The sequence below is a fragment of the Ursus americanus genome, chromosome 21 (genome assembly GCF_024610735.1).
Source record: "Ursus americanus isolate L20-20 chromosome 21, mUrsAme1.1.p, whole genome shotgun sequence".
NCBI lineage: Eukaryota > Metazoa > Chordata > Mammalia > Carnivora > Ursidae > Ursus > Ursus americanus.
The window spans coordinates 58,144,814-58,158,180 of NC_142147.1; the positions used below are offsets into that span (position 1 = coordinate 58,144,814).

General features: G+C 47.1%; 1 protein-coding gene across 3 annotated transcripts; it reads right to left on the bottom strand.

The window, feature by feature from the left end:
* Positions 1-1,063: 1,063 nt before the first annotated feature.
* On the bottom strand, positions 1,064-12,940 carry LOC123776943 (uncharacterized). Of its 3 annotated transcripts, XM_045773325.2 has the most exons (3): positions 12,678-12,940; positions 9,802-9,928; positions 1,065-6,308 (listed from the first exon to the last, which is right to left on the bottom strand). In XM_045773325.2, exons 1-3 carry the CDS (start codon positions 12,768-12,770, stop codon positions 3,421-3,423), a joined length of 3,108 nt encoding a protein of 1,035 aa, XP_045629281.2. In that variant the 5' UTR covers positions 12,771-12,940; the 3' UTR covers positions 1,065-3,420. The 3 variants fall into 3 exon arrangements, with proteins under 3 accessions (XP_045629291.2, XP_087709381.1, XP_045629281.2); XM_045773335.2 differs by lacking the exons at positions 9,802-9,928; positions 12,678-12,940 and adding an exon at positions 9,458-9,573 and having other exon boundaries at positions 1,064-6,308; XM_087853255.1 differs by lacking the exons at positions 9,802-9,928; positions 12,678-12,940 and adding an exon at positions 8,256-8,466 and having other exon boundaries at positions 1,064-6,308.
* Positions 12,941-13,367: the final 427 nt, after the last annotated feature.

Below are 13,367 nucleotides of genomic sequence, written 5' to 3' on the forward strand. Positions count from 1 at the left end.
CCACATGGGGCGCCTAGGTGGCACAGCGGTTAAGCGGCTGCCTTTGGCTCAGGGCGTGATCCCAGGGTCCTGGGATTGAGCCTCACATCAGGCTCCTTCCCTGGGAGCCTGCTTCTTCCTCTCCCACTCGCCCTGCTTGTGTTCCCTCTCTCGCTGGCTGTCTCTATCTCTGTCAAATAAATAAATAAAATCTTTAAAGAAAAAAAAAAAAAAGAAAATGTACCACAAAAGACACACAGGTGGTAAAGAAACACATGAAACAATGATGAAAGCATAGCACTACACATGTATTAAAAGGGCTGACATTAAAGGCTGGTCCTATCAAGTATTGTCAAGGACTGAAGATACTGCAACTCTCACATATGCCTGGTGGGAATGCAATGGTGAACAGTTTAGATGCCATTTTGGCCCTTTCATGAAAATGTTAACACTCACCTCCTCTGTTAAACCTATAATTCATAAGGAATTATAATGAAACTATATAGAGGGATTCCTCTGTGAAAGTGAAACACTGGCAATAACCCAAGTGCTCCGAACAGATGAAGAGATCAATCGTGGTATACATCCAGAAAACAGTACTGTTGACTGAAAGGGACATATATGTAAAAACGACCTCAGAGCTGAATGACGAAAGTAAAAAGGTGAGAGGGGTGTCTGGGTGGCTCAGTCAGTTAAGCATCTGCTTTCAGCCCAGGTTGTGATCTCAGGGTGCTGGGATAGAGGCCAACATCAGGCTCCCTGCTCAGCAGGGAGTCTGCTTCTCCCTCTGCCCCTCCCCCAGCCCACGCTAATAAATAAATAAATAAAATCTTAAAAAAAAAAGGGTGAGAAGTCCAGCTTGAGGAAGAATGGTTTAAATTTTTTTTATTTTTTAATTTTATTTTTTTTTAAAGATTTTATTTATTTATTCATTCGACAGAGATAGAGACAGCCAGCGAGAGAGGGAACACAAGCAGGGGGAGTGGGAGAGGAAGAAGCAGGCTCATAGCGGAAGAGCCTGATGTGGGGCTCGATCCCATAACGCCGGGATCACGCCCTGATCCAAAGGCAGACGCTTAACCGCTGTGCCACCCAGGCGCCCCGGTTTAATTTTTTTTAAAAGATTTTATTTATCAATTTGTCAGAGAAACAGAGAGCAAAGCAGGCAGAGGGAGAAGCAGGCTCCCCACTGAGCAAGGAGCACAAAGCAGGATTAGATCCCAGGACCCTGGGATCATGACCTGAGCCAAAGGCAGACGCTTAACCAACTGAGCCACCCAGGCATCTCAAGGAATGGGTTATTTAAGGACTTCTGAACAGAAGCAAGACTTGGGCAACCTTAACAGAAGTAGGACTCCACAACACCACCGCAACTCCTGCTTTTATAGCCCTAGAGGCTGGGGTGTACCTGGGAGACAAGCTGGGAGGAGGATGGTTCAGAACAGGTGTCTGCCATAGCTGTATATGATACTAAGAAGAATGCTGGCTAAGCAGGGTCACAGTTACATCCCTGGACTATGAAATCTGTTTTTGTCCTTTTCTGGCCTGCACCACAATGGCCTTGGCATGTAAGCAACACAGAGGATAGAAGAATTCAGAGACTTTTGGATTATTTTGACAATGTGTCTCTAAAAGCACAGAATTTCTGTGCACATTGATACTTCCCAGTCACTACAACATCTGTGGATACACACCACATAGGTGGCCGATGTCTCCTCTACTCCCTAATTACCCAATCTCCTAGATTACCAATTACAGTTCCCCCGCCCCTGTGGTGTTACAAGTGAATACTGAACATCAGGCCACATGGCTCCTTTGAAGGACCTGAGGTAGAGATTCCACTAACAGTGCCTGGCATCCTGTGCTATCAGCTGTGGACAAGCAAAATATTGTTGTTGTTTCCACAAGCACTGGAGATGGTCTCAACTGCTCCCTCTTCAGGGTGACCTCTCAGCACACAAAACTTGTTGGCATCCAGACCACAAAAGCCAGATATGGATCCTAGGAGGCTGTATTAGCTAGAAGTGATATAACACGGTACACAAACTAGGTGATTAGACAACAGAAATTTATTTTCCCACAAATCTGGAGTCTAGAAATTGGACATAAGATGTCAGCAGGGTTAATTTCTTCTCAGGTCTCCCTCCTTGGCTTGTAGATGAAGATTCCCAGTCTTCACAGTCATCCATGTGTGCTTGTACCCTCGTCTCTTCTTATCATGAAGCCAGCCACATTGCCTAATAGTCCCTCCTAATAACCCATTTCAACTTCACAATCTCTTTGAAGATGTTATGTCTAACTATAGCCACAGTGTGAGGCTCTGGGGGTTATAACTTCAGAATATGAATTGTGGGTGCACATTCAGCCCATCAGTTAGGTTTTAGAGTTAATGCAAATTAAGGCCCAGGCTGGAGAAGAGTAATGTTGTACGTATGGAGGTTATTACCCTCTCTGGGACACAATAAATTTGGAATGCAATGAAATCTGTTCACTCCTACGTGTGGGCAGAGCCCAATTCTGCTTTCAAACCACTCCTTACAGTGAACACAACACCTAAGATTACAGATAATTAAATTTAAAAAAACATATTAATGCATAAACCAGAGCAAAAGTGGCATTCAATTCCTGTTACTGACTTGGAAGCTGCAAAGATTGATCAGAAGCATTGTAAGACCAACAAATCCCTAAGAGATTTAGTCTTCTTGTGCAAGTAACCCCCCAGAACATAGATCAGGTACTAACGGTCAACACTGGGTCACACACATGACCAAAATCAGAAATGAAGAGGTTCAATTACCCGTAATTTCCATCAGCACATAACAAAGGAGAGGTCAGCATCATTAAGCATATTGGGTGGTGACTGATATAAGTTACTGAGGCCATCCGGGTGGCAGAGATGAAATGACTTCTGCCATGGATTCTGGCAGTGACTTCTAGCAATAACTTCAGACACATCAGAACATGATACACACCTTCTGAATTTTTCCCAAAAGGCTGAACTTATGGAAAGTAACTCCACTCTAGACACTCAGGTGAACAAAGTTCAATTCAGGAAGTTGGCTGCCTCAAAAAGATCCTTCTCCAGTGTAAATACACTAAAGAAAGAAATATTACCTTCTACGTTATTTTAACTCTTTCTGCAGTGTGAACTCTCAAGTGTGGAATGCATACAGATAACTGGCTAAAGGAATTGTGTCATTCACCTACTCATGAGGCCTCGCTCCAAGGTTAATTCAGATTTTTATGAAACTAACTTTGAATCATCTCCCAAGACATCACCTGCTACTCCTACTGCATTACAGCATAGGGATTGAACATGTCAATTTTAATGAACATAAACATTCAGTTCCTAATATTGCCCATAAGGACTCTATTGTGTATTTCCTCAGGTTGAAGGAGACTGAAGATTTAGCTGAAAGATTCCCCACAACAACAGCACCCCTAAGGCCTGTTGCCACTGTGAACTTTGTGATGATAACTGAGAGCACCATGACTGAAAAAAGATTTCCCACATTCACTGCAAGCAAAAGACCTTTCTCCTGTATGAAGTCTCTGGTGTTTTATGAATGTCGACTTACACTTCCAAGATTTCCCACATTCATTACACTTATAAGGCTTTTCACCAGAGTGAACCTTTACATGTACATTGAGGCTATTTCTTCTGACGAAGGACTTGCCACATTCACTGCATTCATAAGGTCTTTCCCGAGAGTGAACTCTCTGATGAGAACGAAGGACAGAACGAGCGGTGAAAGATTTCCCACACTGACTGCACTCATAAGGCCTTTCTCCAGTGTGAAGTCTCTGGTGATCACGGAGGACAGAACTAGTGGTAAAAGATTTCCCACATTCACTACAATCATAAGGACTTATTCCAAGGTGACTCTGACGATGATACCGGAGGGCACAGCTATGACTAAAAGACTTCCCACATTCACTGCACAGATAAGGCTTTTCTCCTGTGTGAATTCTCTGGTGTTGAATGAACGTTGACTTATAGTTCAAAGATTTCCCACATTCATTACATTTATAGGGTCTTTCACCTGAGTGAACCTTGACGTGTACATTGAGGCTATTTCTGTGGAGGAAGAACTTGCCACATTCACTACACTCATAAGGCCTTTCTCCAGTATGCACTCTTCGGTGAGAACGGAGGGCAGAACTAGAGGTAAAAGATTTTCCACATTCACTGCATTCATAAGGCCTTTCTCCCGTGTGTACTCTCTGGTGAGAACGAAGGACAGAAGTAGCAGAAAAAGATTTCCCACATTCGCTGCACTCATAAGGTCTTTCTCCTGTGTGAATTCTCTGGTGTTGAATGAATGTTGACTTACACTTCAATGATTTCCCACACTCATTACACTTATAAGGCTTTTCACCTGAGTGAACCTTCAGGTGCACACTCAGGCTATTTCTTCGGACAAAGGACTTGCCACATTCACTGCATTCATAAGGTCTCTCTCCACTGTGAACTCTGTGGTGATAATGGAGGGCAGAACTTGTGGTAAAAGATTTCCCACATTCACTGCACTCATAAGGCCTTTCTCCAGTATGAAGTCTCTGGTGATCACGGAGGACAGAACTAGTCGTAAAAGTTTTCCCACATTCACTGCACTCATAAGGCCTTTCTCCAGTGTGAACTCTCTGGTGAGAATGAAGCACAGAACTAGTGATAAAAGACTTCCCACATTCACTGCACTCATAAGGCCTTTCTCCTGTATGAATTCTCTGGTGTTTAATCAGTGATGACTTACACTTCAAAGATTTCCCACATTCATTACATTTATAAGGCCTTTCACCTGAGTGAACCTTTCTGTGTACCTTGAGGATATTTCTTCGGACAAAGGACTTGCCACATTCGCTACACTGGTAAGGTCTCTCTCCTGTGTGAATTCTCTGATGATACCGTAGGTCAGTCCTAGAGATAAAGGATTTCCCACATTCACTGCACTCATAAGGCCTCTCTCCTGTGTGAATTCTCTGGTGTTTAATGAATGTTGACTTAAACTTAAATGATTTCCCACATTCGTTACACTTGTAAGGTCTTTCACCTGAGTGAACCTTTATGTGTACATTCAGAGTATTTCTTCGGAGAAAGGACTTGCCACATTCACTGCATTCGTAAGGCCTTTCTCCTGTGTGAATTCTCTGGTGCTTGACGAATCCTGACTTACATTTCAAAGACTTCCCACACTCGTTACACTTATAAGGCCTTTCACCTGAGTGAAGCTTTAGGTGTACTTTGAGGCTATTTCTTCGGAGAAAGGACTTGCCACATTCACTGCACTCATAAGGCCTTTCTCCAGTGTGAAGTCTCTGGTGAGAACGGAGGACAGAACTACTCGTAAAACATTTCCCACAATCACTGCACTCATAAGGTCTTTCCTCTGTGTGAGATCTCTGATGATAACGGAGGGTAGACATAGAGGGAAAAGATTTTGCACAGCCACGACACTTATAAAACCTTTCCCCAGGTTGAACCCTATGGGCAATCAACACTGAGCTACAGCTAACAGATTTTGCGCATCTACTGCAAAAATATCTCTTCACTCCATTGTGCGATCGCTGGGGATGAATAAAGACAGATTTGTGGCCTAAGGATTTCCCACATTTGCTGCACGTGTACTGCCTGGATCCACTGTGACTCTTTCCACGTTCATTCAGGGTTGATCGTTGCCTAAGGGATTTTCCACATTGGCCAAACTCGTATCTTTCTCCAGTATGGTATCTCTGGTGTATAGCAAATAAGGATTTGTACCTGAAAGTTTTCCCACATTCACTGCACACAAAGGACTGTCTTCCAAAGTGGACACCCTGGTCCTGAGTATCTGTGTGTTTGGGACCAAAGGCATTCTTACATTTTCCCCAAGTATCAAGACTTTTCCTGCACTGGAAGATTTCATTTGGCTTCTCCTCAGTGTGAGTGACCTCTGGCTGCAGATGCCCGGAGCCAGAGAGGAAGTCCTTCTGAACTTCTCCACAGGTAAAGGGCTTTCCTGAACCATGGAATCCCCAGCTCTTCACCACAGAGGCCCTGTCCACACGGCTTCTGCAGGGTTTTGCTCCCAGGTGCTGTTCCTGCTGCGGCTGAGACTTTGCACTGCAATAAAATCGTTTCCCACACGCCCCACACCTCAACAGTTTCTGGCTGTTTTCTTTTCCCTGGTGCTCAGCCAAGTGGAAAATGTCTCTCAAGACTGGACCACACAGCTCACAGGGGTGGGTCTTCCGGGAAGACACAGCTGCCGTGGGCGTCCCGGCCTGTGACGAGCCTACAGTAGTGCTCTGTGCAAAGGGTGCCTCCTCACCCTCTGCTCCACAGCAGCAACCTGAAGGCAAAGAAACGCTGGTGAAATTCGTGTTCACTATCGCGAGGGGCTGAGCCCATCACACGCATGCACCCGATTCATCTAGGCAGGAGTGTACAACATGCTTTTCCACACAAAGGAGATGGAATTCAACTGAAGGAGTGGTCGCCGTGCTTTACTGGGTCCAACTGGTCAAGTATTGTGGAGAGCACTCTAGAAGGACAAAAACCTAGGCCATGACACAAGGAAGAGAACCAGGGTCTACAACTTGTTCTCTGACCAAAGGTTTGTGTAGGACCATTTCTGCTATTGATATTAGGCTCAGGAGAGGCTGCGGGAATATCCAATCCCTAGAAATTTGCTTTTGTTCAAGGTAGTTTAAGGGCATGTGAATAGCTCATGGTAAAACTTTCAGGAGTGAATGTCGGACTACTCGGAAAAAGCAGTGAGAGATATTGGCAAGATGTGGAGATTTGAGAAGCATTTATTACCCCTAAACTGGGTATCATGGAACCACCAAACAGTAGAATTCAGAAGTCCACAAACTGTCAACAGTAAAGAAGGAAAGACAGAAGTGGGGTGTGGCCATAGCAATGGGACCAAACTCAGGTTGAAAAAACAAAGGTGCCCAGTATGATCTCAACACAGTGCGATACCACACCTTTCCCAGCTGCCGTCCACCAGAAACAGGCTCCCCATGAGATCACCTGGTTACTTCTGGAGCATGTCCATGCTATGATACACAAAGGACTCTTCCCTGTAAGCCCTCCTGAGCAACTACAGGGTACCAGGACGATACCAATACTGTAGGAAAACAGGCCAAGTGAATCGCCAGCACTGTCCTACAGCGACTCAGGACACAACAAAGAAAAACATCCTATGTGACTGATGTCAGCAGGATGGTAGAAAAGCAGAAATCATCCCTCACCCCAACAAAAGAAATCAATTCTACAGCTGTCTATGAGTGGCTTAGCCTGGAAGTGCTCAAGGGCCCATTAACACTGACTAGAACACAGCAGACCATAAAAGAGGGCACAAGCACACAGAAAAGTCGGCTGGAGACTCCACTGGCAGAGCCGTATGTGATGGGTGGGAAATAAGGGCTGGGGCTATCTCCGCCAGCCACAGGGTGGGTGCGACTGCAGTCCCCGCTCAGCAGAGCCTCCAGCTTCCTGCTCCACAGAGGACACTGGCATCTTTTGCCATCAAGTTAACCAATGTCTGAAGCCAAAGCAATTTGAGAAAGAAGATCAAGCTGAAGGCAGCACACCTGTCATTTCAAACTAAACTACAAAGCTATAGTTTTTAAAACAATAGGGTACTGGCATAGAAACAGACCAGTGGAATGGAATAAAGAGCCCAGAAGCAAAGCTACACATGTATGGACGACTAATCTTTGACAATGAGGCCAAGAATCAACACTGGGGAAAGAATAACCTCTTTCATGCTGCTGTGAACTCAATATCCAAATGAAAAACCAGGGATCCTGGATCCCTATCTTCCAGCACTGAAGGAAATGAACTTAAAATTGACTAATGACTTAGAGATACGATCTCAAACCCTGAAATTCCTAGAAAAACACAGGGAAAAGCCTCCTTAACCTTACTCCTGACAGTGATTTTTTGAAAAGGACATCTAAAGCATACACAACAAAAGCAAAAACTAACAAATACCACCATACCCCATTGAAAAGTTGCGCCAGAGGCGATGAAACACGCGAGACAGTGAAAAGGATGTACAAGTGACTAACATGTGCTCACAATCACGAATCCTCCGGGAGATGAAAACCAAAACCACAAGATATCACCTCCTACCTGTTACAATGGCTATTACCAAAGGACAAGAGGCAACAGGTTGGTCAGGATGTGCAGAAAAAAATAACATGTGAATACTGCTGCTGGGAATGTAAGCGGGGAATTCACTATGGAAAATATTAGGAGACCCACCAAAAACTGAAAATAAAACTACCATATAGTCCACCACGGCCATTTCTAGTATGTATCCGAAGGAAACGAATCAGTATCTCCACAACGTATCTGAACATGAGTATCCGCTGCAGTATTGCTCACATAGCCAATACACGGAAACATCAGTAAGTCTGTGAGTGTTTATACTGACAAACGGGGGGCACGTGGCCTACTCAGTCCACAGAGCATGCAAGTCTTGATCTCAGGGTAGTGGATTTAAGCCCCATACTGGGTACGGACTCTATATGAAAAGAGAGAGAGAGAGAGAATAAAAAAACAAACTGTAACTAAATAGAGAAATAAATAAATACAGTGACAAAGAACATTTAGTACACACACAACATGCAGGAATATTCAGCCATAAACACGAAGGCAACACTACAATGACCACGAAACAGACGAATCTGAGAAACACCATGCTAAGTCAAATGAGCCACACAGCAAAACACAAACCCTGTACGTGGATACAGGGTACAAACCCACTTATGTGGATACTTATTAAGACAAGAAGTCAGTCAAACTTAGAGAAACAGAAAGTAGAATGCCAGAAGCTATAAACTGAGGGAAATGGGGAGCTGCTGGTCAGGGGTACACACTAACATTTACAAGGTAAGTCCTGAGGATCTAATATACAGCATGTTGACTGCAGTTGATAATATTCTATCGTACGCTTGAAATTTGCTATTGGAGTAGATACTAAGCTTTCGAACCACCACTAACAAAAAACGTAATTATGTCAAGCGATGTCGTGTTCAATGGGTTCATTTTGTCAATAATTTCATATGTAAGGGCACCTGGGTGGCCAGTCAGTTAAGCGTTCAACTCTTGGTTTCGGCCCATGTCTTGATGTCTGGGTGGAGAGACCAACCCCTGCCTCAGGATCCGAGCTCAGGGCAGAGTCACCATGGGTTTCTCTCTCCCTCTCCTCTTCCCCTTGGCTTGCGCGCGCTCCCTCTCTCTCAAATAAATAAATAAATCTAAAAAAAATTTGCTAATGTGTATCAAATCGTTATGCACTCTAATTTCAATAATATAATTTTATTTGTCAATCATACCTCAACAAAGCGCATGGGAGGGGGGCAGGTGGTAAAGATGTAAACACTACAAAAAGAACCATACAGGACAGTCTTGAGAAGTAACCCATGGTCCACTTAAGTAGTAAACATGACAATGCACAGCAAGGCACAAGGAAACGTCACCTACATGAAGGGTTCAACCCCGGGCCACAGAAATGGCAAGGATCTGAACACACGGACCAAGCCAAGAAGAGGGCAAGCAAGGTGCACTCCATCAGCCTCACTGCATGACTACTGACCTCCAATCTTACCCTATCAAGGCTACGCATGGAGGGTGCTGGGGCTGCAGGCCTGAGAAAAGGACACACCAACAAATCAGTTAGCGACAACATCGACTACCCAGAAAGCTGGGGAAGCGAGCAGTGCCCACAGTCCACACGAGAGAAAGACAAACCATCCCCTGGAAAATGGAGGAGGGGGACGCCGAATACAGAGTCTAGTCCAGGTCAATGGGAACAGTGAGGGACTTACCCAGCGAGGATATAAGGGTAAAGTTCTCCAGCATCACATGGTGGTACAGCCGTCTCTGAGCCTCATCAAGAAGCCTCCATTCCTTCCAGGAGAAGTACACGGCAACGTCCTCAAAGGTCACGCCACACTACCATGAAAGGAAAAGTTGACAGCCTGAGCATTATTTCTGACAACCCACAATCCAACCCCCACACATCCACCCGGTCTCTCCCGCCACCCCAGCTCCCCACCTCAGAATAAATACCAGGTCCCCGTGCCTCTAATGCTGCTCTCCTCTCACCTTCCCATCAACCACTGTGTTCAGTCCACAGCAGTAACAGGCAGGGGGACACACAGATGCAATCTAAGCTCTCGGTTTGGCCTGCAAGGTCCCATTCCTACCCCATGATATTCCCGGGGAGTCTCCCAGACTGTGCCCTCAAGACAGACAATTATAGGCCCTGCTCTGCCAGAAAGCCTTCAATACCAGGGCTCTGAGGCCCTTAGCTCACACTTCCTCTCCATGTGTACAGGATTCTGTAGACTGTACCTCTCTCTCGTCTACAGACCCCACAGATGAACTCCACACCTTCCTGCTCCACACCGAAGGATTCTCCCTTGACTCACACTTGTACTTGTCACATGACACCCAAGGGATGTTTGACAAACTCAAACAGGTTCCAGTCCCAGTACTTTCATGGATCCCAATTGAGGGAAAGCCTCAAATGCTACTTAGAAGCCCTCCTCACCTCCCTGTAATTCTCCCTTCCGTAACAGACACTCCCAAGCATTGTTCACTTACGACACTCACGGACCCTCTTCTATATCTGTGCTGCCCATACTGTCCCTCAACAATCAGAAGGCACCACTTTCCACTGAACCTTTGTGAAAACCCCAGCGTGAAAGGTCTCCTTGCCCAGCACAGTGAATCACAAATGACAACTGCCCCAGACCTATTCCAGCAGCAAGACTTTGAAACACTCCAAACACTATAAAAACTCAGCCCAAATTTCTGTTCAAACCCTACACCACCGAATAAAGAGCATCCCCAGACTCTCAAATGCTCCTGGGTAGGGGGCACCGGCATGCCTCAGTGGGTTAAGGGTCTGACTCCTGCTCTTAGCTCAGGTTTTGATCAGCATCCTGAGTTCAAGCCCCATGTTAGACTCTACACTGGGTGTGGAGACTACTGGGGGGGGCGGGGAAACAACCACCTCCTAGGTGTCCTAGCTATCTCTTGTCCCATCATTCCATGCAAGGCTTGTCCATGTATCTGCCAGATCATTCTTTCTCCTTCACCACCTGTGTTGGCAATGCCCAGCCAATCCAACCAGGTGCTGAACAAGAGAACCACTCGAGCACACTTTATCGAGACCCTCCGACCTACTAATAGCATTGCCACGATACTCTGCATTCCCTTCCTAAATGTGATCCAAATCTCCACCCTGGTCTACACAATAGCCATCGTTTTTCTAACTCTCCATCCTGAATCTTTCCCCCAGTTTTCCAAAATTTCCTGTCCAGCTGCCCACCTTCTGCTATCACCCACACTTCTCTGAAACGTCAGAGATCGTGAACAATGTCAAAACAACTTAGGTATCCCCATGCACAATCAACCTACTGATAACTTCCATCCGGATGATGGGAGCTTCCATCTCTTTGGCTGCTAGGACCTGTGAAAACTGAGAATGGGAAACCTCACCGACATGGAGGCAGAGGTTGCAGCTGGGAGACTGCTCAGACACTAGTACCATGATGAACTGCAGTTCCACGAGGAACAGACGGACTTGACCTTATACTGCCACAGTACCTCACTACCCCTGACCCAAAAAGACAGGCTTTCCTGATCACCCCACCCAACAGCTCACCCAATGGGAAGCCACCGTTCTTCGAACTCCCAGTTTACTCCAATGGACTTGGAGTCTGTAACAGCCTTCAAAACTTTGCCCTCTTCCCCTTAAAAAATCCTACCTCTCCTTTGTACTCCTGTCCTACTGTTTGGCCTAAGCTTGTGTGTTCTGAATTGCAGTTTCTTTCATTCCCAAATAAACCCATTTTTTGTGGGTAAAATAACTGCCTGTTTTTGTTTCACGTTTAAGGTTCAGACACCAAAAGCCCTGGGGTTTTCCCTGACTCCCCCCTTTCTCTTGTCATCTGCAACACCCACAATTTGGTTTAGCTCTTCTCAAAAATGGACCATAATTCAACCAATTCTCCAACAGCCACAGTGGTCATTCTACTCCAACTCTAACACTGAAGCGCCCCGGTGACTCAGTCCCTTGAGGGCCCCACCCTTGGGTTTTGGTTCAGGTGAGGATCACCGCATGTAGCCCGAGTTGGTCTCCTCTCTCAGCCGGCGTCGGCTGGGATTCTCTACCTCTCCTACCCCCCGACGCGCGCATACTCTCTCCAGGTCAAATAAATAAAATAGCTTTTAAAAAATAAGTAAATAACATCCACTTTGCAACTCCCTCCTGCGCTCCCTGCCTCCTCGCTCACCCCCGCCGCGGGTTCTCGTCTCTGCGGCCAGGGAAAGCCTATTGACACCTGGCTTAGACCACCTCTCGTTACCGCCATGAGACACGGACTGCTCAGGCAGCGAGGGGACAGGCCTCGCTGGCCGCGCCGCACCTTGCTCCTGACACAAGGCCGGGAGACGTGCTGTTCCCCGCTGGGGGCGCAGACCGCCTCCAGCCTCTGCCCCAGCCGGCCCCTCAGCCCCGAGCCCGCTCCTGCAGCCAGCACGCCGGCGCTCACACACGGGCCCCCGCCCGCCGGCGCCTCCCTGTCCCCGACACCGTGGCCTGGGCCGCAGGGACGCGAGCAGGCGCCCCGCGCTCGGGCCCCTCGGGTCTGGGTCGGGGGACGGCGGGGAGGGCGGGGAGGCGAGCGTTTACCTGAGCCGGGTCCCGGGGCGCGGCCGCAGCCATCGGACTCGGTGGGCGGAGCGAGGCCGGGAGCTGAGGGAGGGGAGCGGACACACGAATCATCAGTCTTTGTCTAGGCCCCGGTGCGCCGCCCGTCGGGAGACGTCGCTGATCCTCGGAACTCAGTGTCTGCCTTGGAGGGAAGACCCTCCCGTCACGTTCCCGATTAGTCACATTTCCGAAATCGCGTTCCCCACCATTGCAGATAAACAAACGGAAAAAGAAGGCGAACGCCGCAATCGGCCGGAAGTCCCGCCCCCGGGGGATGCGCTCTCTTAGCAATGCCGTGTCCTGTTCCCGCATTGGCTCCTCGCTGTGTCCTGGGTACGGAGGCCCGTCCGGGGGATGTGGCTCCCCGAGCTCCAGCGGTCTCAGAAAGGGGTCCTCCACCCCGGAGTTCCTGAGCTTTGATACGTGGCGCCCTGAGGGCTGCTGAAAAGTGCTGCTTGTACCAGAGGGACCGGCTTAGTTCCTTGTTAAGTGCGGAGAAGAGCCATACTTTCAGATTCCATGAAGGCCAGTCATCCTTAAAAGGAGAAAACTATTATTTGATACTCACAAATCCCTTAGCTGAGGTAAATGACAAATCATTCCTTGAAGCACTTCTGAAAAAAATGAGTCTCTGTGTACCTGGAGAGTTGTTGTGCATTAACTGCTTGC